General features: G+C 46.8%; 3 protein-coding genes and 1 pseudogene across 4 annotated transcripts; 1 reads left to right on the top strand and 3 right to left on the bottom strand.

Moving 5' to 3' along the window:
- Positions 1-1,127: 1,127 nt before the first annotated feature.
- On the bottom strand, positions 1,128-2,684 carry LOC127772068 (uncharacterized). The gene has a single exon (XM_052298050.1). The coding sequence runs from the start codon at positions 2,618-2,620 to the stop codon at positions 1,325-1,327; it is 1,296 nt and encodes a 431-aa protein (XP_052154010.1). The 5' UTR covers positions 2,621-2,684; the 3' UTR covers positions 1,128-1,324.
- Positions 2,685-9,693: 7,009 nt separating this feature from the next.
- On the bottom strand, positions 9,694-11,033 carry LOC127769866 (uncharacterized; annotated as a pseudogene).
- Positions 11,034-11,716: 683 nt separating this feature from the next.
- On the top strand, positions 11,717-18,009 carry LOC127769381 (uncharacterized). Of its 2 annotated transcripts, none has more exons than XM_052294939.1 (6): positions 11,717-11,945; positions 12,020-12,114; positions 12,328-12,383; positions 12,689-13,729; positions 14,379-14,583; positions 15,442-18,009. In XM_052294939.1, exon 6 carries the CDS (start codon positions 15,496-15,498, stop codon positions 17,797-17,799), a length of 2,304 nt encoding a protein of 767 aa, XP_052150899.1. In that variant the 5' UTR covers positions 11,717-11,945; positions 12,020-12,114; positions 12,328-12,383; positions 12,689-13,729; positions 14,379-14,583; positions 15,442-15,495; the 3' UTR covers positions 17,800-18,009. The 2 variants fall into 2 exon arrangements, with proteins under 2 accessions (XP_052150899.1, XP_052150900.1); XM_052294940.1 differs by having other exon boundaries at positions 12,026-12,114.
- A 2,194-nt stretch (positions 18,010-20,203) lies between these two features.
- Positions 20,204-22,531, bottom strand: LOC127771961 (uncharacterized). Its single transcript, XM_052297923.1, has one exon. The coding sequence runs from the start codon at positions 22,493-22,495 to the stop codon at positions 20,288-20,290; it is 2,208 nt and encodes a 735-aa protein (XP_052153883.1). The 5' UTR covers positions 22,496-22,531; the 3' UTR covers positions 20,204-20,287.
- Between the last annotated feature and the right edge of the window lie 691 nt (positions 22,532-23,222).

Below are 23,222 nucleotides of genomic sequence, written 5' to 3' on the forward strand. Positions count from 1 at the left end.
CTCCTGTTTTGGGAGGGTTTTCCACGTTAAATCTCGTGTCTTCTGTGATTGATCTATTGTTCTTTATCGTTTGCTTGCCTATCGTTTCCTAACATTTCTCCACATGCATGCGTCATTTCGCGTGATAAAGAAAATAAAAAAAAGCGTTACACAAAAAAGAAGAAGGACAGCGATGGGCTAAGCATTGGGCTGTGGGCCGCGTGCGAGGACATTAAGAAACGCTCGCGACTTGAGTTTACGGCGCGTACGCGCTAAATAGCAATCCTGTGCGGCGGTTAGACCAGCCAACCCAACGGTCTGATCGGCAGGATCGTGATCGTTGTCGGTTTCGGGTTGTTTTGTTGGATTTGGATGTTTGTTTCCTTTGGGGATTTGACTTCTAGATGATTTCTATGTGTATGGATAGTGTTGTTATACTAAGAGCATCTCCAACAGATTACCTATAATCTTTTCCTAAAAAAAAATTGTTTTTGGGTTTCCTAAACTAAAAATACGAAGTGAAAAAACTCCTCCGTTCAACAGATAGCCTAAATTCAATCCCTAAAACTTAAAAGTGGGCCCTTCTGTTAGACTACCAACAGAAAATTCCTTTTTTTCTTTCACGCGCAGAAAGATCGCTATCTCCCACGCGCGGGAACGGGAGGAGAGCCGGGCCACGCGCGGGAACGGGAGGAGGCGGGAGTGCGAGATTGGGAGCGAGTTTCGCGCCCGCATATAAACGGAGCGAGGAATTAGGAGAAGGGAACTCCAAAACTCAGGTAGGAGAGTAGAGGTTCTTTTGGAGCTGTTTTTTAGACTAAAATCCCTCAAAATCAGTTTTGGGAATTATATAGGTAGACTGTTGGTGATGCTCTAATGTGAGTCAAGTTGGGACGAACTTGTGCTCGGAATATGGTTTTCTTGGTTGCATGTGCAGGTGTTGCTTGAGGCCTCGGGAGAGTGTTGCCGGTGCCTAAAGACTAAAGACTATCCATCCACTTTCTTGTCGTACGTATTAAAAACCATTAATACCCAGTGCCACTGCCCACTATAACATTGAAATCAATCCATCCACATGAAATCACTTTTTATGAATTGTCCTAATGAATAAAAATGTTATAAAAAGACATAGAGAAACTGATCACCATTTTACTAAATTACTCCTACAATATTATAGCTACCTCAGGAGTTGATTGTCCTGGCCTTCTGATCTGCACAAGTTTACTCTAAAGCGGAGTTGAAGATGTAAACATTATGTCTGATACTACGTAGTACTAGTACGTAGTACATGCATAACTCTTTCACCATGGCGGAAGAGCACCAATAAGAAAAGAAGCTATGAATATCATCGTGGGAAGGAAGGCGTGAACCACGCCGGCGGCGGCCAGCTGAGGTGCTCTCCGAGCCCCGGGATGCTCATCGCCTTGCCGTCTTTGAGGCTGTACGCCCCCACGTTCGGCTTTCTGTTGCTGCACCAGAAGTCTCTCCGCATCGAGGCCTCCCACATGTCGTCGTTGGTGTAGTACACGCATCCGGCGTTGATCTCCGGGTGTTTCGCCGTCGACACGCACAGCGAGCTGTTGACGCCGACGAGGATAGCGAGCTCGCCGATGTCCTCCGCCGCTTCCCACCGTTGTGTCATTTCGTCGAACACCTGCACCTTGAAGTGGTTTTGTTGCTTCATGCGCTTGGTGTTCTTGAGCACGATCATCAGCCGCCCGTCCGGCGCCGCCGCCAGGTACTTCCGGTGGTCGTCACCGCCGTCAGCCATCCTTGTGGTCACCACGTTGCTTGTGAACTCGCCGGATACACCGTCGCGTTCCCACGCCTCCACGATGCCGGTGTACGTGACGGACAAGAACTTGCCCCCGTGGTGGATCGCGTCCTCGACGCCGTCGCGCGAGGGCGCGACCCTCCACCGGCTGTCCTCCGCCGTGGCGAACGCCGGCGTGCCGAAGTAGTCGTCCAAGAGGAGCATGGCGGCGTCGCCGGGGCGCGGCGAGGCGGAGAGGACGACCTTGCGGTAGAACGAGAGCCACATGTCGTCGGCGGCGATGTGCGTGACCGTGTCGTACGGGTACATCCACGATTCGAGCTCGCCTCTGTACCGGATGTGGACGAAGGGTTCCATGTCCATGATGAAGTGATGACCCCCCGGCGAGGTGGTGTTGATGAAGAGCATGGTGGTGATGGCCGGGAGGTCGCCCTGCTCGCCGGTGACGGGGTTGGCGAGGCGCATCCACCCCCGCTCGTCGGCTGTCACGATCCAGCCGCCGGAGGAGCCGATGATGACGCTGTCCCACATCGCGGGTCTCCAGGCACGCACGGCGGCGGAGCGGCGGTCGGCGAGGGAGAAGACCGTGGCGGTGCCCGGCGTGTCGCCAGGGATGACCAGCCACGGCGGCTCCGGCTTGAACGCGTCGAGTGACGTGGCGGAGGAGGCGGCCGCGAAGGCGAGGCGGTCGACGAAGCTGAGGCGCCCGTGGATCTCGCCCATCAGCTCCGGCTGGAGATCGGAGAAGCCGGTCCTCGCCGCCGGCAGCGGCGGCAACGGCGGCGCGCGCATCTCCGAGACGCTGTAACAATTATTCCGAGATTTGGGCTGGCACCAGGAGGAGCGTGGGATTGATCGAATATTCATGAGTTTCCCATTACTATATCTCCTATGAAAAAGTATACAGAAGGTCCCTCCTCTTGTAATCGGATTACAAAATCGTCCCTCAATCACAAAATCAGAGATATATCATCCCTCAACTTATAAAATCAGGTCACTCGGTTTTTAAGCGGTTTTAACTCCGATTTTATCTGACATAGCAACTGAGTTAGAGTAGGACCCATGTGGGCCCCACATGTTAGTGAAACCTCAACCTCTTCTTCCACTTTTCCCCTTCTCCCCTCAGCCTGCTGCCCTTGTCTGCCCATGCCACTCCTCGCACTCTCTGCCGCTAACACCATCTGTCCCCACTGCCACCACCTCGTCCCATCCCGCTCCCGGCGGCGGCGCCCCTCCCTCACTCCCTCCCAAATCTGGCCAGAGGGGGGAAGATGGAGGTCAGTGGCCGGCGGCGTGGGGCGGACCGGCTGCGGGGCGCGAGGCGGCCGGCGGTGGCTCCCCTCCCTCCCTCCCAGATCTGGCCTGAGAGGGAGGGGGGAGGCCGGTGGCCGGCCGCGCGGGGCGGAGGGCGGCGGCGGGGAGGACCACGGTGGCGTCTCCCCTCCCTCCTCCCAGATCCGGTGGCGCGAAGGGTGGTCGTGGCGGCAGCTAGCGGCGGTGACGGCAAGGAGGGTGGATGCGGCGACGTTTGTTTTGATTTTGAAAATTAATTTGTAATGCGTTTGATTTGATTGTGAATTTGATTTGGTTCGATTGTGAATCTGGATGGGGGAATGGGAAGCTGCCGCCACGGTGGGCGGTGGCTGCCCATTATTTTTAATGTTGGGAGCTATTTTCGTTGGCGTTCGTTTGCAGGTTGTCTGCTTGGGAAAACCCGTTTAGTCCACCTAAAAAAATGATTTTTCTAGCAGTGTATTTACGTGTGGTTAAAACTATGGGTTCCGCGTCAGCTGGATCTGATGGAGGCGAGCTTGTTATTTGCATCTGTTCTTCCACACTGGTCGGGTCTCTTCACCTTCGTGAGCCATACCTCACCGCCGGCGGCCACCATGGACCGAGGGAATGAGCGATAACGAACGTGGAGCTTCTCTCTAATCATTTCTCTGTTCGGCTGTTCCCCTTCTAGCTACGGCGGCGGCGAGCCGGGCCCGGCGTCAACGGGCGGGGACTTGGCGTTCATGACACCAAAATTCCCAAAAGTTTCTAGAATTTTCATACTATTTTTTTTCACAACATTATTTGAAAATTTAACAAAATTTTAGAAATTTTGAACCAAAATTTTAAATATTGTTCATGACTCTAATAATGCAGCCAATAGTTTTTATGAACTTTTGCAATTAATTGAATCATGTTAGACACGCACGAGTATCTTCAGCTATAGCCCCCTATTTTACGACGAGGGGCTACTCGTTTTCTAAAGACAAAAAAAAAAAATCTCCAACCCCGGCTTATCAGCTCCCATTTCTTTTTTTTATATTCTATTTCAACCTACACGTTATATGTTTAAACCTAGTTTAATGCCACAATAATTCTAAGAGAGGTACAATAGCAGGTTATTAGCCAGCTATAAACATATTTTAATAAGATAAGCGATGAGAGAGAAGAGCAGCGGGCTACGGATCTGTAGCCAGCTGCAGCATGGACTCCAAGACGCAATGTGTGTATGACAGGAGGGACCATATATTAATATTAATAGTATAGTAAGCGACTATTGTATGAATTGGCTATTAGATTGGTTATAAATAAATTGGAGCCGGTAGTAAGCTATACGATTAAACTTGCTCTAATATAAATATTTCTAACCATAGAATTAAACCATATATAAATTTGCAAATGCAAAAGCTACAATTCAATTTCAAAATTTTCAAACTTGGGAATAAAATATCCTACAAGCAAATTCAAAATAGCATATGCAGTCTCATCTATCTTAGCTAGGGGAAATTGGAAAAAATACTATTGCTAGCTCATCACGATGTGAGAAATTGCAAAGATAAACCAAAAGGCCGGGTACTACCTGACATATATATATATATATATATATATATATATATATATATATATATATATATATATATATATATATATATATATATACACGGTGGCGCTACATAGCGCCACCCACAGGCGCTGCGCGCCACGAAACAAAATGGCGCCAGACACAAACGAGGAGAGGTCAGCCCACCACCGACAAAATCCCACCAATGATGCATCCAACCCACCCGCGGAGTTAAAATTTAACTTAGATACAGTTGGGTGGTGGTGGTGCGGTGATATCGTTGAGGAGTTAATATTATGCGATGATTTAGTTGGTCTGAGTTAAAGTTTAACTTAGATACAGTTGAGTGGTGGGGTAAAACCAGCGGAGTTCAATTTTAACTTAGATACAGTTAGATGGTGGGTGCGATGACGTCGTTGAGGAGTTAATATTATACATGGTTTCAGTTGATATGAGTTAAAGTTTAACTTACATTCAATTGGGTGGTGGGATGCGATGACATGGTTTTGGAGTTAAAAAATTACTTCTTATTGTTCAATTCTGGATGATATGTGATTGAGTCTGGTCGCTGCTGAGTTAAATATTAACTCGCGATACAAAACTGCAGGACATCGTTGTAGAGTTAATTCAGTTTGTATGAGTTCAATTTTAACTTGTGTACAACAAGATTTTAACTCAACATATACATCCTCACAATCTATAAGCGTAAGTTAAACTTTTGTCGGCACTTGCTCCGGACATCAACGGTGGAGCGTCATGGAGGTGTTCGCCGCTGCTCCTCCATGTCCTTCGGTGTTCGAACTCGCCGCCGCGGAGGTCGCCGCCGTGTGCGTGGGGCGCGGAGCGGCGGCCCGATCCGCCGCTGCCTCGGCTGTCGCCCGCAGTCGCCCCGTCACAGGATCCGCCGTTGAGCCGCCTGCATCCACGCCTGACACGCACCACCGCAGCCGGATCCGTGTACGTGGGGCGCGGAGCGGCGGCCGCATGCGCTGCCCCCTCACCTCGCCATGCCATGTTGGATCCGCCGACGCCGCGCCTTCCCGTGCAGGATTATCCCCGGATCCGTCATCGCGCCGGATACACCCTACCATGGCCGGATCCGCGCGCGTGGGGCGCAGATCGGCGGCCGGGTGCGCCGCCTCGTCACCTCCTACACGCCGTCAACCGTCGCCTCCACGCCTACAGCCGTGCCGTACCGGATCCGCCGACGTCGCGCCCGCCGCCGCTCGGCAGTGGAGGTGGCGCTCGACGTCACGCCGCCAGCCGTGCCGTGCCAGATCCGCCCAATGCCGCCACCACCTGCCGCCACGCCCGCTCGCCGCTCTCATCTCCGAAGAAATAGGATCTGGATATGTGGTTGGTTATGGGGTGGATGTACAACACTGGTATATATATACACTAAAAGTTGAGTAACATCAAGTTAAAATTTAACTTGGATTATAGGCGTGGGGGAGGGCGCAGGTGTGGGGTGTCGTGAGTTAAATTTTAACTCAAATACGTGGTGGTAGGTGGGGGGAAGGTGGGACAGGGTGGTGGTGCGGCGGTGTCAGGCGCTATATAGGACACTCATACGGGGCACCATGGTGCCCGGGCACCATGGTATCAAATGCACAAAATCACTCAAATTTTTCAAAATTTTCAAATTGTGAGTATATACCTAGTTATAATAATTTGATTCATACCTATACCTATCAACAAAACAACTCAAATTTAACTTTATTTCACAATCCATGATTACATACCTAACTAATTATATGTATGGATGCTATATACCTAGAATCAAAATCTAACAAAAACAAGTTCAAATTCAGTTCAAACTTGCTTTGAACTAGTTAGTAAAGTGGTTAATATTAATACCTAAGTAATTAAAAAAGTTTCATACTCATTTGAATTGGGTATATAGTAAATTTCAACAATGGTGCCCAGGCACCATGGAGCACCAAACAAATTTACTATATATATATATATATATATATATATATATATATATATATATATATATATATATATATATATATATGTTGCCTACAGAATTTGAGAAAAAAAATGATTGTATATGTTGTTTTCTGGAACACAAAAGAAGAGCACAAGTCCACCATTCCTTGTAAACCAAGCAGCCTTCAAAATAAGAGCCTCACATAGATCACTGTCATTCGAGAATTACTTTGTATCAAAGTTGTGAACTGAAGATAAAATAAGACAACTTTATATAGATACACTTTCAGTTACTGATAAACATGAGTTGTGTATAACAACTGGACAATAACCAAAACATTCCATTGCTGGCCACTAAGTTCAGAGTTCTCGCGGATTTCCAAAGCTAGAACAATGCATCATCTTGCTTATGCAATTAGAATTTAAAACATAGCGCCATTCTAGCTATATGAAATAAGTAGCTAAAAAAACAGTCTTTACGCTGAACTAAAACTTTTAAGATAACCGAAATTCCACAAACAAACCAAAATACTCCACGGTTCATACATATATATGTATACTAATGAACATAGCAAAAAGTTTATGCTAGAGCTCTACAAAACTGAACAAAACCGGAATCATATACCTTCTCCTGAATCTTGGTAACCCATTCTATAACCAAAATGACAAATAGAACAACACAGAATTAAGCAAGTGACTGCCTGCTGTATGATCAACTAATACATTTTGCAAGTTGGACTAACAGTTTGTTGTACCAAAGGCAACGCCCAGACAAAAACTTTGACATACAGTTGTCATAGCAAACTAAAATGGTTGATCTATGGAGAACATCCTGAAATCTAGAATCTCCTTACTTATTGTTAATAGTGAAATTTGGTAAGCCCGGAGTAGTCATCGGCTTAGAGTCAGCATCGGCTTTAAAGTCCTGGAATCGGCCGATGAGAGTCGTCAAGTCGCCAGCAACCGTGTTCTCAATGGAGTCGGATCAATTAAAGGGAATTTATCCAGAAGAGTCCGAGTTCAAGAAGAATGCAGCATGGCAAGTTATCTATTAATTAGGAATCATTTGTTAGTTTCTTTTTATCTTTAGGAAAGTGTGTTTAGTGTCCGATAAGGATTTTATCTTTTTCCTTTTATCTTTAGTTTCTTTCTTGTCCTACAAGGACTAGTATCTACTTATGGGTATAAATATGTACACTCGGGGTCATTGTAATCTATCTTCACGATCAATACAATTCGGCTCATCGCCACCCTTTTTACTTCTACTTTTGTTTTTACGTTCCGGCGGAACTTGGCACCCGACGCGGGGCTGCATCGTCTTCGATCTCCGGCGAAGGGATAAGTCCAATGTTCTGTCGGTCTAGGCAATTGTATCGTCTACATCGGCGTCGTTCAAGGCTGCATCAGTACATTCGACCTCTTGGATTACTCTGGTTTGGATGATATATTTGCCTGGCTATTTATCATATGTCTACGTTAATCTAGTCCTAGCATCTCAATTTAGCTCTATCGGCTGTCTCTCGCTTTAGGGTTTCTGCCGGTATCGGCTAAATCGCCTTGCTAGATTAGATTAGCCTAGGCATCTACCACCCTGAAAACTCAGTCAACGGCTTGATTGTCTAGATATTGTGTTTCTTTTCATACTTAGTGCTGCATCAGTTAAGTTTGATCTACTAAGTCGTGCTTAGAACCATAATCTCTAGCCTGCTTCTTGATTGCCAATAAGGGTTTCATCGGGGTTTCAGCCGGTGAGTTATCTGGACGTTGCATCGGCTCATAAGGATTGCATATACATATAAGTTGGATTTAGCCGATGACAACAAAGGTTTCACTGTTTAATCTAATCTTGTGGATTTAATGACATCGGATCTCCAGCCGATGTATGCTTTAACCTTCAGATCGATGTTTATCTATCGTATCATTATTAGCCGATTGGTTTCTACTGGATTATATTGTTATTTTATTACATCATCATCAGCCAATTGCCTTTATATCATTATCTACATTGGACATATAGCCGATTGCTTAAACCCTATCACTATCGGCTGGTATCGGCATCGGCTATTATCAGCATCAGCTGGAACTGCTCCATCGGCTTGTCAGCCGATCGGCTGTTTTATCTGCTGTTTACATATCTTGTCAGTTGCAAGATCAAACTGACTGGCACGCCCGCATCTTATCAATCTTTGGACCTGCACAGGAGCTAAGCAGATCTCCCAGGCCGGTGTGTTCGGTTTTTTTTGTCAACACTTATCCACCAGGTCCCGCCTATATTTTCTGATTATCAAGCGCGACAATTCTCAAAATTGTGCCAAAGGATAATTCAACAATATTGCACAAGTACTAATTGAACATAAGGGTACAACATTTTACACATCAAGTAGAATATACTGATGTTATGATTGAAGAGTAAGAATACCTACATTATTCAGAACTCTCAAAAGAACCTCTGTGAAGATCCCCACCAAGTCCAACATGAAGCCAAACATGTTCTTTTTACTAAGCACTAGAACTAAAACCAGAGCTGGCTAAAAATCTTAATTCTATATCCAGAGGACATATCATAATACTAGAAAATGAAATTTGGAGATTTCAAATACAATCCAAATAGGAGCTTCAGGCAAGCTTCTCGATAGTCTAATCAATCCATGAGAAGGGCCCTCCCCCAGTCCCCCATGCTTGCGCCCATTATAATGGTAGTACAAATTAACATATCATCTACTAGCATGGTCCTAAAAACTAACTAGATCATCTACTAGCAATGCCCACCAAAAACTAACCAGATCATCTATAATCATGAAAGCATTTTGGCTGATTAATGCTTACTTTGCGTTCGCTGAGATAAGGATTTTCTACACCTAAGTGTCATGGCACCCATCATTTACATGCGAATCAAAAAGTTACATAAAAAGTTAAAAGAAAATTAGTAATATCGATTGTGATGATATGAGTCTATATACAAATATACAAGGCTAAATTTGATCTACAACTAGAGAAACAAAAATAATAAAATCAGACAGTGAATAGTACCCGTACAATGCAGACAAAATTTGTTATTTTTTGTTTCTTCGTATGTCAATCGAATTTGAACTTGCATGTCTGTATAGTGTCTTATATTATCATAGTCTATCTTACCAAATTTTATGAATTTTTTATATAACTATTTAAATTACATGCATACACGGAAAATACTTTCCGGCGTTCGCTGGTCGAGGAAACGTAAGCCAGCACACCTGTCATGGGAAGGAAGGTATGAACCACGCTGGCGGTGGCCAGTTCAGGTGCTCGCCGAGCTCCGGTATGCTCTCCGCCGTCCCATCTTTGAGGCTGTACATGGCCACGTTCCGGTCGCTGTCGTCGTTGTGAGACTCGTCACCACGGTGATGCCACGACGAGCACCTGGCGCCCCTCCGCAGCGAGGCCTTCCCAATCTTGTCGTCGGTGTAGTACACGCAGCCGGCCTTGAGCTCCGGGTGTTTGGTCGTCGACACGCACAGCGAGCTGTTGATGCCGACGAGGATAGTGAGGTCGCCGATGTCCGCCGCCGCCTCCCACCGTTGTGTCTTTTCGTCGAACACCTGCAACTCAAAGAGGTCCTTGACGCGTTTGGCGTTCTTGAGCACGATCATCAGCCGCCCATCCGGCGCCGCTGCCAGGTACTTGCTGCAATGCCGGTGGTCGCCGCCGTTGGCCATCCTTGGGGTGACCACCTTGCTGGTGAACTCGCCGTGGACGCCGTCGCGCTCCCACGCCTCCACGGTGCCGGTGTACGTGACGGACAAGAACTTGCCCTTGTGGTGGATCGCGTCCTCGACGCCGTCGCGCGAGGGCGCGACCCTCCAGCGGCCGTCCTCAGCCGTGGCGAACGCCGGCGTGCCGAAGTAGTTGCCCAAGAGGAGCATGGCGGCGTAGTCGCCCGGGCGCGGCGAGGCGGAGAGAACGACCTTGCGGTAGAACCAGCGGCGCATGTCGCCGTCGGTGAGCGTGAACGAAGGGTTCCATGATACCGGATTACGGGTGCGGCCTGAGCGGCCACGACTCGAGTTCGCCTCTGTACCGGAGCTGGACGAAGGGTTCCATGATAAGGACGAAGTAGCGACCTCCCTGGTCGGCCTTGAGGAAGGGGATGGTGGCGATGGCCGGGAGGTCGCCCTGCTCGCCGGTGACAGGGTTGGCGAGGCGCATCCGCCCACGCTCGTCGGCGGTCGCGATCCAGCCGCCTGAAGAGCCGATGATGACATGGTCGCGCATCGCGGGGTCCGGGGCGCGCACGGTGGCGGAGCGGCGGTCGGCGAGGGAGAAGACCCTGGCGGTCTCCGGCGTCTCGCCCGGGAGGACCAGCCACGGTGGCTCCGGCTTGAACGCGTCGCGCGATGGGGCGGAGACCGCGGCGGTGAAGGCGAGGCGATCGAGGAAGGTGAGGTTGTCGTGGATTTTGGCCATCAGCTCCGGCGGGAGGTCGGACAAAGCGGTCCCCGCCATCGCCGGCGGCTGCGGCGGCGCACGCATCGGCGGGAAGCGGATTAGGGCGGCCGGCGGTAGGAGGCTAGGAGCGGAGTGGAGCGTTCATAGGTGGGCCTAATTTAGGCCCATTTACGTTCATTGGTCAGGAAATAATTGGGCCAGATTGAGATATAAGTAATTCTTTTATGTTTTTTTAAGGGAGATTAAGACCATTAAAATTAGGCCTTTATTTTTCAGCTTACTATGTAATTCTCCGTGCTTTTCTGCGGGAATAACTAAACAATGATGTGAGGGGTGATGATTGGATATGCTTGTATATTGATTTATAAATTTAAATAAATTGTAGATGATGTTGTGGGCTTGCAAAAGGTTAAATATGTAATACTGTTAGTAGGTGATGATGTGGCATAGTTACATATTGAGTTTTAGATTTAGTGGACTTTATAACTTTATAGAAAATATAGATTTGTAGCAGCAGTAAGCATGGCGAAGTCACGTTCTAGCGAAAACTTAATTACAAGACGGGAATTATATACCAGACGTGTAGGCCTTATGTTGGGCTCGTAACTGGGCCTGATTTAGGGCCTACATTTGCCCTAAATGAAAATGGGCTTTCACTTTGACGTTCCAGCCGAACAGGCCCATCCGAAGCCCAATCCTCGGTGGCGCGCATGCAGAGATCCAGCTCCGCAACCCCGCTCCCATCCTCTCCTCCACGCGGCGCACCTCTCCCTCCCTCCCCTCCTCGCCGCCATGGCTACGCTTCCCCCCTCCTCTTCCTCCATCTCTGCCTCTCGTCTCACCCAGCCTTCACCTTCCTCCACACATGGCGCCGCATGCCGCGAGCAGGATGCTGCTGTCGCTGGCCCGCGACGGCGCGGGGCGACGGTGGCTCCGCATCCGCGGTTGGGGATTCGAGGCCAGTCTCGGTTCACAGGTGGACGTGCAATTGTTGGGGTAATAAAAAGTAAAATCCATTCATAGATAGGCGAACATTTGGAAATTTTGTTTAATTCGAATTGATTTTCAAGTGTTAGGTTTGTGACGGAATATTGTGATTATTCTGGTTGTGAAATTTCTGGTGATGAGGACTCCAATCGCAGGTTACTACTCCATTCAATTGGGGGTAAGTAGTACAATAGTTTTGTTACGGAATTATTTCCATTGGTTGATTAGACAAATCTATCAGATGTTACACGACTTTTTTTCCTCGTTTTTCAATTAAGTTTTCACTGCATTATTGAAGAGAGTCTGCTCGTCTATTCAAGTGACATTTACCTTCTTTTTGTTGAATAATCAAAGAAAGCAACGACGACTTTTTTTCTTCTTGTTTCAACAGTTCGTAACATGATGAAAGCAACAACGATTGTGATACCAATGGAGGTCATTTTTGAGGTAATTTATCACTTCACTAGCTCTTTGTGCGGATTTTCCTTCTTAAGTAATTTCCGCAACGTTGAGTTTCAACGCCACTTTTGGTCAAATCCACATGAATCTGTATCTTTCTTTTGAATATAAATAAGTCAATTGTACAGTTAATTAGTGGTTGATAAAAATCTGGCTTCAGTTTATACATCATTGTTCATTTATGTTTTCTTTAGAGCCCGATACTTATTTATGCAAATAAAAATATGTCTCTTTTCAAAGTTGCTGCAATATTTAACGATTTTATTGTGAAGGAAAAGTTTTCTTGCTTGCAGGGTGAGCCAACCACCTTGCCATCTGAATTTTGATTACATATGTCCCTGAGCAATTCAAAGAGAAGACAGGGGAAGCACTACCTCGTCAACTGCTGCAACATTCAGGTTTCACAGCAGCTTCCTCTTCAAGTGCATCAAGGTTCAGATTTTGCCGTAGTTTCTCCTGAGTTACGTATGTGGTAGCTATGTCTGGCAATATGCCACTGCCAAGTTCACCGAGAACATGGCTGTGTAAGGAGGGCTTCCTTGAGATGTATTTTTGTGGCACGTCATCTTGCCAACTCTTTCATCGGTGAACTATCTAAGAAGCTGGCAGAAAAGAGCAAATGGCAGACTCACCCCAATCACAAGATGTATGAGGATCAACAGGTGGTTGCTAATTAACAACAATATGCATGCAGCCGCGGCTGCCCAAATTCTAGTTTCTTGCAACTTTGCCTCTGCTACTCTTTTCTCCTATAGCTGACTTCTCTTCTCTCATATTTTGCCCTGCTACTTGAAATAAAAATCAGGTACATCCCTTCTTTACGTATAAAATTTCTTTCATTTTAGGTCAAAATTAATTTGATTTTAGAATCTTTCTCCTGATTATATGAGACTGTGGTGCTAGATCTTATATCCTGCGAGGATCAGAACTGAAAGGCTGAAAACAACGTTTTTCAGGAACAATGTTATTCCTGTTCATTGTTTAGATTAGAACATATATGTGGATTGCTGACCATCTGTACTCCAATAGTTCACACATTCCAATTTTCTAAGAAACCAGACATTCCAATAATGATTATATTTTCCTTTTTCCAACATAGCCAATATACTTGAATATCAGATCTGTCATGGCATGGATAATGGAATAAATGATCAACTCCATTATCTGGTGTTCGAATAGATTTATGTTCCTGAAGCATGTATTCAGTGTCTTTCATATAGCATTGGTCGAGTAATATACTACCAAGAGAAGATGACAGAATGGAAGAGTGTACAGAGATATAAGAAATGGGCAGAATGCTAGATCAAGTCAGTAAGAAAGGAAAAGAAATTGAGGTATTGATCTTCTCGAGACAGCTATTATGTTCATTTCACTTCAGTGCCATGTTAATGTTTTAGTTGGTTCCATGGGACAATCCTTTTCTTATGTTGATAGTCGGTACAGGATTATAAAGGGCAGGGTATGCATTTGCATGAATTCTGAGAGAAGCTATGGATCAACATATACAGTTTAAACAAAACTTAGGCTGTGTTCAGGAGGGCAAATTCCCAACCTTGCCTCCCGACACGGAAAACAAAGCACATGATTATAGTGACATTAATTAAGGATTAGCCTAAAAAACCTTGAAAAATGGATTAATATGATTTTTTAAAGCAACTTTCATATAGAAAACTTTTGCAAAAAGTACACAGTTTAGCAATTTGAAATGCATGCGTGCGGAAAACGAGGGAAGTGAGTAGGGAAAGAGGGGAAAAGAACACAGCCTTTAAAGAGCCTTGGAATACCTGTTGAGTTTTGAACATGCAGGTAATGGAAAAATATAAGTTGAAGTAAAGTGGAATTTTTTGGTTGGTAAAACCAGCATGATAGAATCCTGTACTCCATCTCGTGCATTTGCTTGTAGTAGCAAATTATTTAGTTAAGCCAAGTTCAATGTCGTTCTGCATGTTGGCAAAGGTTGTAATTGATGATCATCTTTGATAGATTGGCTGGGTCAGTAACTCTCTGCTGCCAGTCATTTCGTTGGAGACTGGACTACATGGTGCATGGCTTGCAAGTGTCAGTCTACAGCAAAGTTTTAGTCCCGTTGCAGTTTCATGGTACTTATTCAGCGTGTAATATCCCTGAAGACAAGCTAAGAGAATGGAGTTCCAGTTAGATTAGGATATGCACATGGACATCTTCTGAGGTAATGAATTATTGCATGGTATAAGTTTTTTTTCAATTTAAATTGTTCCTTGTAAAACTATTTTCTTATACTTGATTAAAATTGAAGCTTTGAGAATATGTGTATGAGAATCAGAGGAGCTGTTTAGCAGCAACCTATGAGTAACATCAGATGATTATAAGTTTTTTTAATGATGCAACATTATAAACACTTTCTCAACTGGAGTAATAATTATTATCATGACACTGCAGACATGAACAGCATGGTATTTGCCTTGGTATCTTACCCTTTCTTTTATCCTTGTTTGGGGGCCTTTTTATTTTAGTGTTTAAAAGTAGTAATCGAGCAATCATGCAACACATATTGTATGTCTTAGTCCCTTTCTAGTAAGAGGCAGTGCAACACCTAATGCTTCATTTAACTAAATGGATTTCCACATTACAATTTTTCATTAATACATAAGCCAAGTTGGTTTGTTTGTCCTATACTCACCTGTATTGTTTCTCGTTCATGCCTTGTAATTAGTATGGTTTCATTTTCAATCCATTAAGTTAGTATGGTCTCAAGTTGTCCTTTAACCAGAATATTTATGGTTACTATCTGATTGGGGCTCAATATGTGACCTCTTTACAGCCCAACTTATCCATATCGTACTGTGATTCATCTTATCTGTATTAGTATATTCCAATGTTTCTAGAACATAGTCATAACTATTCCAATGGTACGCAAGGAATGAGTTCACATGCACTATGATCTCCTAAAATAGTAGCTAACCTAGGACAACTTGTGCAAGATTGCATTATTTGGATTGCATATGTCGTGATCTCGATCTTCTGGTGCTGCCTACCACCCTATGTATACTAATTGCACTCTCTTCAGGGAACCAACAATATCTTACACTTGTCTTGATTGGAGGAGCAAACTAGGCAAACAATGGCGGGAGAAGGATGGGCGATGGACATCATTTGGCATGTGTTGGTACTTGCCTGGAACACAATTGGTGATGTTTGGAATGGCTGGTCAATGGAGATCCTGCTCGGCGCCAGCTTCCTGATGCAGCTTGTGCTGGCCTTCTCTGCCGGGTTCCGTTGGCGCGGGGACTCCAACAAGCTACGCAACGTCATCTGGCTCTTCTACGTAGGCGGCGACTATGTGGCGACGCTCGCACTCGGCCACCTCTCTGTAAGTGGCACATCTGGCAAGCGTCGTCTTGTCGCGTTCTGGGCACCCTTCTTCCTGCTGCACCTCGGCGGCCCCGACAGCATCACCGCCTATGAGCTCGAGGACAACCAGCTGTCGGCGCGCTATGTGCTGGAGCTCGTACTGCGAGTCGCTGGAGCGGTGTACATCGTCTACAAGTCCATTTCCGGTAGCTGGGCCTTGGTCCCTGCGGCCTGGCTGATGCTCCTTGTCGGCGTGGCCAAGTATACGGAGAAGACGTTGGCGCTCCACGGCGCCAACCTGGCCAATGTCCGGAGATCCGTAGAGAGGCAGCAGCACCGTCATCACATAGGAGGTGGCAGCCACCATTCTCCGAAGCTCGCGTTTGCGACAGATGACAATGATGACGCCCTTGTGATGAAGGCTCACACCCTGTTCAACATCTGCAAGAACTCCTTGGTGGACTCGTCGGTGGAGACAGAGTCCACATCTCCTTCCACCGACAGTGCTGCTGCTCAAACCAGAGAAGCGTTGTTCGATCTAAGGTGGAAAGAGCTGTTCAGGGTGATGGAGATAGAGCTCTCCCTCATGTATGACTTCCTCTACACCAAGGCCGCTGTGATCCACACCTGGCACGGCTACTGCATCCGTGCGTTGTCGCCACTGGCGATCACCGTGTCACTGGTTCTGGTCGAGCTGAGCAATGAGGGCGGCCGCCGCCACAAGCGATCGGACATTGTCATCACCCGTGTCCTTCTGGTGGCCACCTTCCTCCTTGAGTTGGCGTCGCTGCTCAGGGCTCTCAGCTCGACATGGACCGGCTTCTTGCTGCATAGCAAGCTGCGACCTGGTTGGATTCGCCATGAAGTCCTGTGCATGAGACGGTGGCATCGTTTCCATAGCGCCATCACGTCCCTTGGCCGGCCTGCCAAGGCGCAAGCTCACCGGCAGTGGTTAGGCAAGATGGGGCAGCTCAACATGTTGCAGCTGGTCATCACCCAGAAGGAGCTAGAGCGACCGGCGCCAAAGGGTGGTCAGTACTGGGACAAGGAATATCAGCGATGCTCAAATGAAACCATGATCCCAGAAGATGTCAAGAAACTGGTTTCCGAGCTTGTCAGCGGTCAGTTGAGGGCGTTAAGGCATTTAATGAAAGAGGTGGTGGCTCAAGAAGGGGCGGATGCGTTGTCAGAGGGCGGTAATTTGCTGAGGATGGCAGTCTACTTGAGGAAGAAGAGGGGTCAGCAGGCGCTAAAAAAGGGCAAATTGTTCGAGGAACTCCGGTGGAGCCTTGGCGATGAGCTCCAGCTAGGCATCCTCACATGGCACATTGCCACCAACATGTTCCTCTTGTTGTCCGGCAAAGCTGCCAAGGCGAAGGGTGAATGCGCCGGTGACGAAGGACCGAAGGTGTGTGCAATCATGACACTGTCCAACTACATGATGTACCTTCTCGCCGTTCGCCCTTACATGCTGCCGGGCCTGGTCACCCGCAAGCTTATCGAACTGACCTGTGAGGAATTGGCCCAGATTTGGTCCAAACATCAGGCAGCACCTGCTGCCGTCGATGACCTAGAGTCGTCGTCTTCTCCAAGCTTCTGCAATGTTAGGGTCTTCATGCGGAGCAAATTCTCCCAGCGGCACAATCGTTGGCGAGTTTCTACCAGGCTCAGTCACGGCAGGGAAGAGGAGGAGCTTGCTAATATGTTCAAAGGAAGGGACAATGACGCTGCCCTTAACAAATATCTCTCTCGTGGAATCGATGTCGCCGAGAAACTGCTCGACCTAGAAGACAAACGCAAGGGGGAGGAGATGGACATGGTTCAAGTGATCCTGGAGGTGTGGGTGGAAATGCTGTTCTACGCGAGCTACCAGTGCAGCAAGGAGTCCCATGCCAAGCAGCTGAGCCAGGGGGGCGAGTTGACGACCATCGTGTGGCTCATGGCAGAACACGCCGGCCTATTCCTTGTCAACAAAACCACAAAGGGAGTTGAAGAGGCTAACTGGAGGACCAGGAAAGAGAATAAGAAAAAAGAGGCCGGAACGTCTGATGCTACAGTTAACAAGCTAAGTTAACATCCTTCGTCATTAATTAATTGCATGCCCTCCTGTTTGATTGCATAGAGTTCTTGTTACCATTCTCATGTTTGATTGCATAGAGTGGCAAGTTATAACTTTGTACATGCCAAAATAGTTTCCATGGATTGCAATTTGTAAACAAACTCTTGCTCATACCCTAAGGTAATATAATTGCTCACTACTGTCTGCTAATAAACCTATCTTATATTATCCACATCCTTGCATCCTTTTTATGTATAGTAATTAAAGCTTTTGGCCGTCAGTTCGTGCATAGAAACAAAGATGGAGACATTGATTCCAAATCTTTGACAAAAAGACCGTACGGAACAATCATCAGACATTTTTCTTAATTTGGGCACTTCAAAAGGTGCTTTTCATACTTTACAGAGATGATTTCTCTAGTGGCATTAATTTAGGGAAACATAGCCCAATTTAGTCCTTAGAGTTTTAGCTAAGGGCCTCCATGTTTAATTTATTGTTCAAACGATTCGTCTAAATTTTCCCTTTGTTTAAAATGTTAGTTGAATCCACATAAGACGCTAAAGTGGACATGACAACTAAACATATACAACACCAAATTAGCTAGTTTCATTAAATCGATAATTGAATATATTTTCATAATATATTTGTTTTGGGTTGAAAATGTTACTACTTTTTTCTACAAACTTGTCAAACTTAAAAACAGTTTCATTTTGACCAAAAAAAAACGACTTATAATCTGAAACGGAGGAAGTATTACTTATTACTCCCTCCATCCAAAATAAATCAACTTCTGAAATTCAAACTTTGTTCCAAAATAAATCAACTTCTACCTTCTCATCCACTTTTGGTTCGCAAATCGAAAAATTTTATTCCTTCAATATCCTTTACCTACTTATCCACCAATACTAATTTGCTATTAACGAGGGGTATTTTAATCATTTATCCTCTTATTTAATTTTTTCTTAGGAAGCTAGGAGTTGCTTCTTTATGGAATAGAGAGATAGTACTACTATCTACTGCATGTGCTACCTTCCGGCCTCACCGGCTTCCCAACCTGGAGCAGTTCAGTCCTGTTGATTTAAAATAGAGTATCTCTAACGTCTCTCAATATTAAGGTTGGTGTGTCGGAAGTGGGTTTTTCCCCTTGAGGTATCAATTAAATCAAATATTTATCAAAAAGTTCTTAAAACATTGGCAATTATGATAAATAAGTCATCCGTCATCCTTAAAAAAATTACTATTCGAAATCTGATCCACAATATTAGATAAAAACAAATTATCCATAGTCAGATATGTTTTTTTTTACCAATTTGTATAGATTGAAGTGGTGTATCATGTAGTAATATCTATGTTGTCATTTCTTTTTTAAAAAATAGCTATAACTTGTAAAGAATGACTTTACATCCCTTTGAGGGACAAAATGACATTTAGATTCCCTGTGGTGAAAGTGAGTATAGCTCAACAAGTTAGGTAAGTTGTGGTGAACAACTCACCCGAGTTCAAGTTATATATACTTACTTGACATGTGTGTTTGCATTTAAGGCGATGAATTATTTTTCCAGTTGTAGACTCTCGTGGCAACTTATCAATTTCAAGATATGACGTCCTAGTTTTCAGAGGTGCTCATAAGAGTATGATGTGTGTCTGTTCACTATAGTAGAAACATTTTTTTTCATGCAGTCAAATTCGATTCTCGCATGTGGGTGAGTGATCCATATGCACTCAAGTGTTGGCGAAAATCAGTATTTTTGCATGCGGCTAAAGCAAACCGCATGTGATGCGAGCGCTAAGCCGTCGGAATGCAAAAGTAATTTTGGTAAAAGAAAATAAAAATTCCAGTAACCAAAAATCTAGAAACCCTAGATAAAAAATTCAAACCCTATAATCCGTCGCCGCCAGCCGTCACGCCTGGATCCGCTGCCGCCTGTTGTTGAACTTCATAAAAATAAAATCGTACTTCCTCCGTCCCTAAATATTTGACATTAAATATTTTACATCGTTTCCAGTAACCAAAAATCTAGAAACCCTAGATAAAAAATTCAAACCCTATAATCCGTCGCCGCCGGCTGTCACGCCTAGATCTGCTGTCGCTTGTTGTTGAACTTCATAAAAATAAAATCGTACTTCCTCCGTCCCTAAATATTTGACATCGTTTACTTTTTTTAAACATGTTTGACCGTTTATCTTATTCAAAAACTTTTATGAAATATGTAAAACTATATGTGTACATAAAAGTATATTTAAACGAATCAAATGATAAGAAAAAAATTAATAATTACTTAAATTTTTTAAATAAGATGAACGGTCAAACATATTTAAAAAAGTTAACAACATCAAATATTTAGGGACAGGGAGAGTATATATATCATATCTACCTGGTAAAAGATTATATAATCAAACAGGAGGACATGCAATTAATTAATTAATTAATGAAAAATCAATTAGAAAGTTAATAACTTAGTTAGTAGCTTGGTAAATTAATATAGTACCATCAAATTAAACTTCAGCGCCCTCGTTTAGCATCTTTCCTCCTCCTCCAGTTATCCTCTTCAACTCCCCTGCCGGTTTTGCCGACGAGGAAGAGGCCGACGTGCTCGGCGACGAGCCACAGGACGGTGGTGAGCTCGCCGCCCTGGCTGAGCTGCTTGGCGTGCGCCTCCTTGCTGCACCGGTAGCTCGCGTAGAACACCATGTCCACCCAAACCTCCAGGATCACCTGCACCATGTCCGCCTTCCCCTCCCTCTCCAGGTCCAGCAGTTTCACGGCGAGCTCCACGCCGCGAGACAGGTACTTGTTTAGCGCAACTCCGCCGCCGACGCCGCCGGTGTCGTCGTCCCGTCCGCGCCGCCATTGGTCGATCAGCATCTTGGCGAGCTCCTCCTCCTCCCAGCTCCTCATGTCGCTGATTCTTGGAGACACTCGCCGCAGCCGGAAGAATTTCCTCGGCGCGCTGCCGCCGGTGGCGGCGGCGGCGGCGGCCTGATGTTTGGACCAAACCCGGGCCAGGTCGTCGCAGGTGAGCTCGAACAGCTTGCGGGTGACGAGTCCGGGGAGCATGTCGGGGCGGACGGCGAGGAGGTACATCATGTAGTCGGACAGCGTCCTGATCGTCCTCACCAGCCGTGCTACGGCGGCGGCGGCGGTCCTCCCGGACAGCAAGAGGTAGATCTCGGTGGCGACGTGCCACGTGAGGATGCCCAGCTGGAGCTCGTCGCCGAGGCTCCACCGGAGTTCGCCGAGAAGGTTGCGGCCCTGCAGCGCGAGCTGGCCCCTCTTCGTCCTCAGGTTCGCCGCCATCTTCCTCAGGTCCATGTCCGCCGCCTCCCTGTTCATCCTTGCCCTCAGGTCGAGCAGCTGCTGCCTCACTCGCCGGAAGACCACCTCCTTCACCTCAGCAGGGATCACCATCGTGTTCTTCTCCGAGTATCGCGCGCATTCCTTGTCCCATGACCGATCATCTTGACGACGCTCTCTGCCGCCGCCGGTGATGAGCTGCAGCACGCTGAGCTGGCCCATCTTGCCGCACCATTTCCGGTGAGCTTGTGAGTTGGCGATCCGGCCGATGGAGGCCATCGCGTGATGGAACCGAAGCCACCGGCTCGCGCACAGGGCTTCATGGCGAATCCAGCCGTGTCGGAGGCCGCGGTGCAGCAAGAATCCCGTCCATGACGACCCGACGGCTCTGAGCAGCGACGCCGTCTCGAGGAGGAAGGTGGCGACGAGCAGGAGGCGGGTGATGACGACGTCGGATCGCCGGTGGTGGCCGGGGGCGTTGCTGAGCTCGACGAGGACCATCGAGACGGCGGTGAACACCGGCGACACGGCGCGGATGGCGTAGCCGTGCCAGGTGTAGATGACGGCGGCCTTGGTGTAGAGGAAGTCGTACATGAGCGAGAGCTCCATCTCCATCACCCTGAACAGCTGCGGCCACTCGAGCTGGAAGAGGGTCTCCTTGGTGTCGGCCGCCGCCGCCGCGTCGTAGGTGTTCGACGCCGTCTCCACCGACGAGTCCACCATGGAGTTCTTGCAGATGTGGAACAGCGCGTGAGCCTTCATCACAAGGGCGCCATCGTCGTCGTCTCCGGCAAACACGAGCTTGGGGGGACGCCGGCCGCCACCTTCCGTACGGTGGCGCTGCCGGCGGCGCTCCCTCTCCACGGCGCTCCGGACGCTGGCCAGGTTGGCGCGGCGAAGCGCCATCGTCTTCTCGGCGTACTTGGCCATGCCGACGAAGAGCATCAGCCAGGACGCCGAGATCAAGGCCCGGCTGCCGGAGGTGGACTTGTAGACGATGTACACAGCTCCGGCGACGCGGAGGACGAGCTCGAGCACGTAGCGCGCGGACAGCTGGTTGTCCTCGAGCTCGTAGGCGGTGATGCTGTCGGGCCCGCCGAGGTGGAGCAGGAAGAAGGGCGCCCAGAACGCGACGAGCCGGCGCTTGCCGGCCGTGCCGCTGACGGAGAGGTGCCCCAGCGCGGTGGTCGCCACGAAGTCGGCGCCGACGTAGAAGAGCCAGATGACGCGGCGCAGCGCGGCGGAGGCGCTGCGCCACCGGAACCCGGCGGTGACGGTGAGCACCAGCTGCGCCGCGAAGCTGACGCCGAGCAGGATCTCCATCGACCAGCTGCTCCAGAGGTTGCCCACGGCGTCGCCGCCGAGCAACAGCGTGTGCCAAATGATATCCATCACCCATCTGCCGTCCCCCGCCATTGTTGGCCAGCGAGCTTGCTTCTTCGGTTGAGACAAATTAAGTGGCAGACATAGAGGACTAGTAGTAGTGAGGGGATCGCACATGTAGATGCAGACATAAACCTGTGTGCTAATTAGACATAAACATGTAGTAGTCAGGGCTAATTAGTTTTTCACGGGAGCCTACCCCTGAAAAAATAATTAGTCGTAAATACGGCCATATTAAGTCTGAAACTTGAACTTTGGTGAGTTGGTTTTCACCACAAGTAATAACCTAACTAGTTGACCAATAATTGAGCTATATTCACTTTCACCACAAGGAATCTAAAAGTCATTTTGTAAATTCATTCTTTACAAGTTATTGCTATATTTTTTTAAAAGAAATGAGAACATAGATATTACTATATGATACACCAATTCACCAGCATGTGTATTCAAATTCAATCTATACAAATTGCAAAAAAAAAAAACATATCGTGATTATAATTTGTTTTTATCTCATGCATATTGTGGGTCAGATTTCGAATTGAATTTTTTACGGATGACAGATCGATGACTAATTTATCATGATTGCCAATATTTTAAAAACTTTTTGTAACTACTCCCTCCGTTTCAAAATGTTTGACACCGTTGACTTTTTAGCACGTGTTTGACTGTTCGTCTTGTTAAAAAAATTTGTGAAATATATAAAACTATATGTGTACATGAAAGTATATTTAACAATGAATCAAATGATATGAAAAGAATA

This window comes from Oryza glaberrima, chromosome 4 (genome assembly GCF_000147395.1).
Source record: "Oryza glaberrima chromosome 4, OglaRS2, whole genome shotgun sequence".
NCBI lineage: Eukaryota > Viridiplantae > Streptophyta > Magnoliopsida > Poales > Poaceae > Oryza > Oryza glaberrima.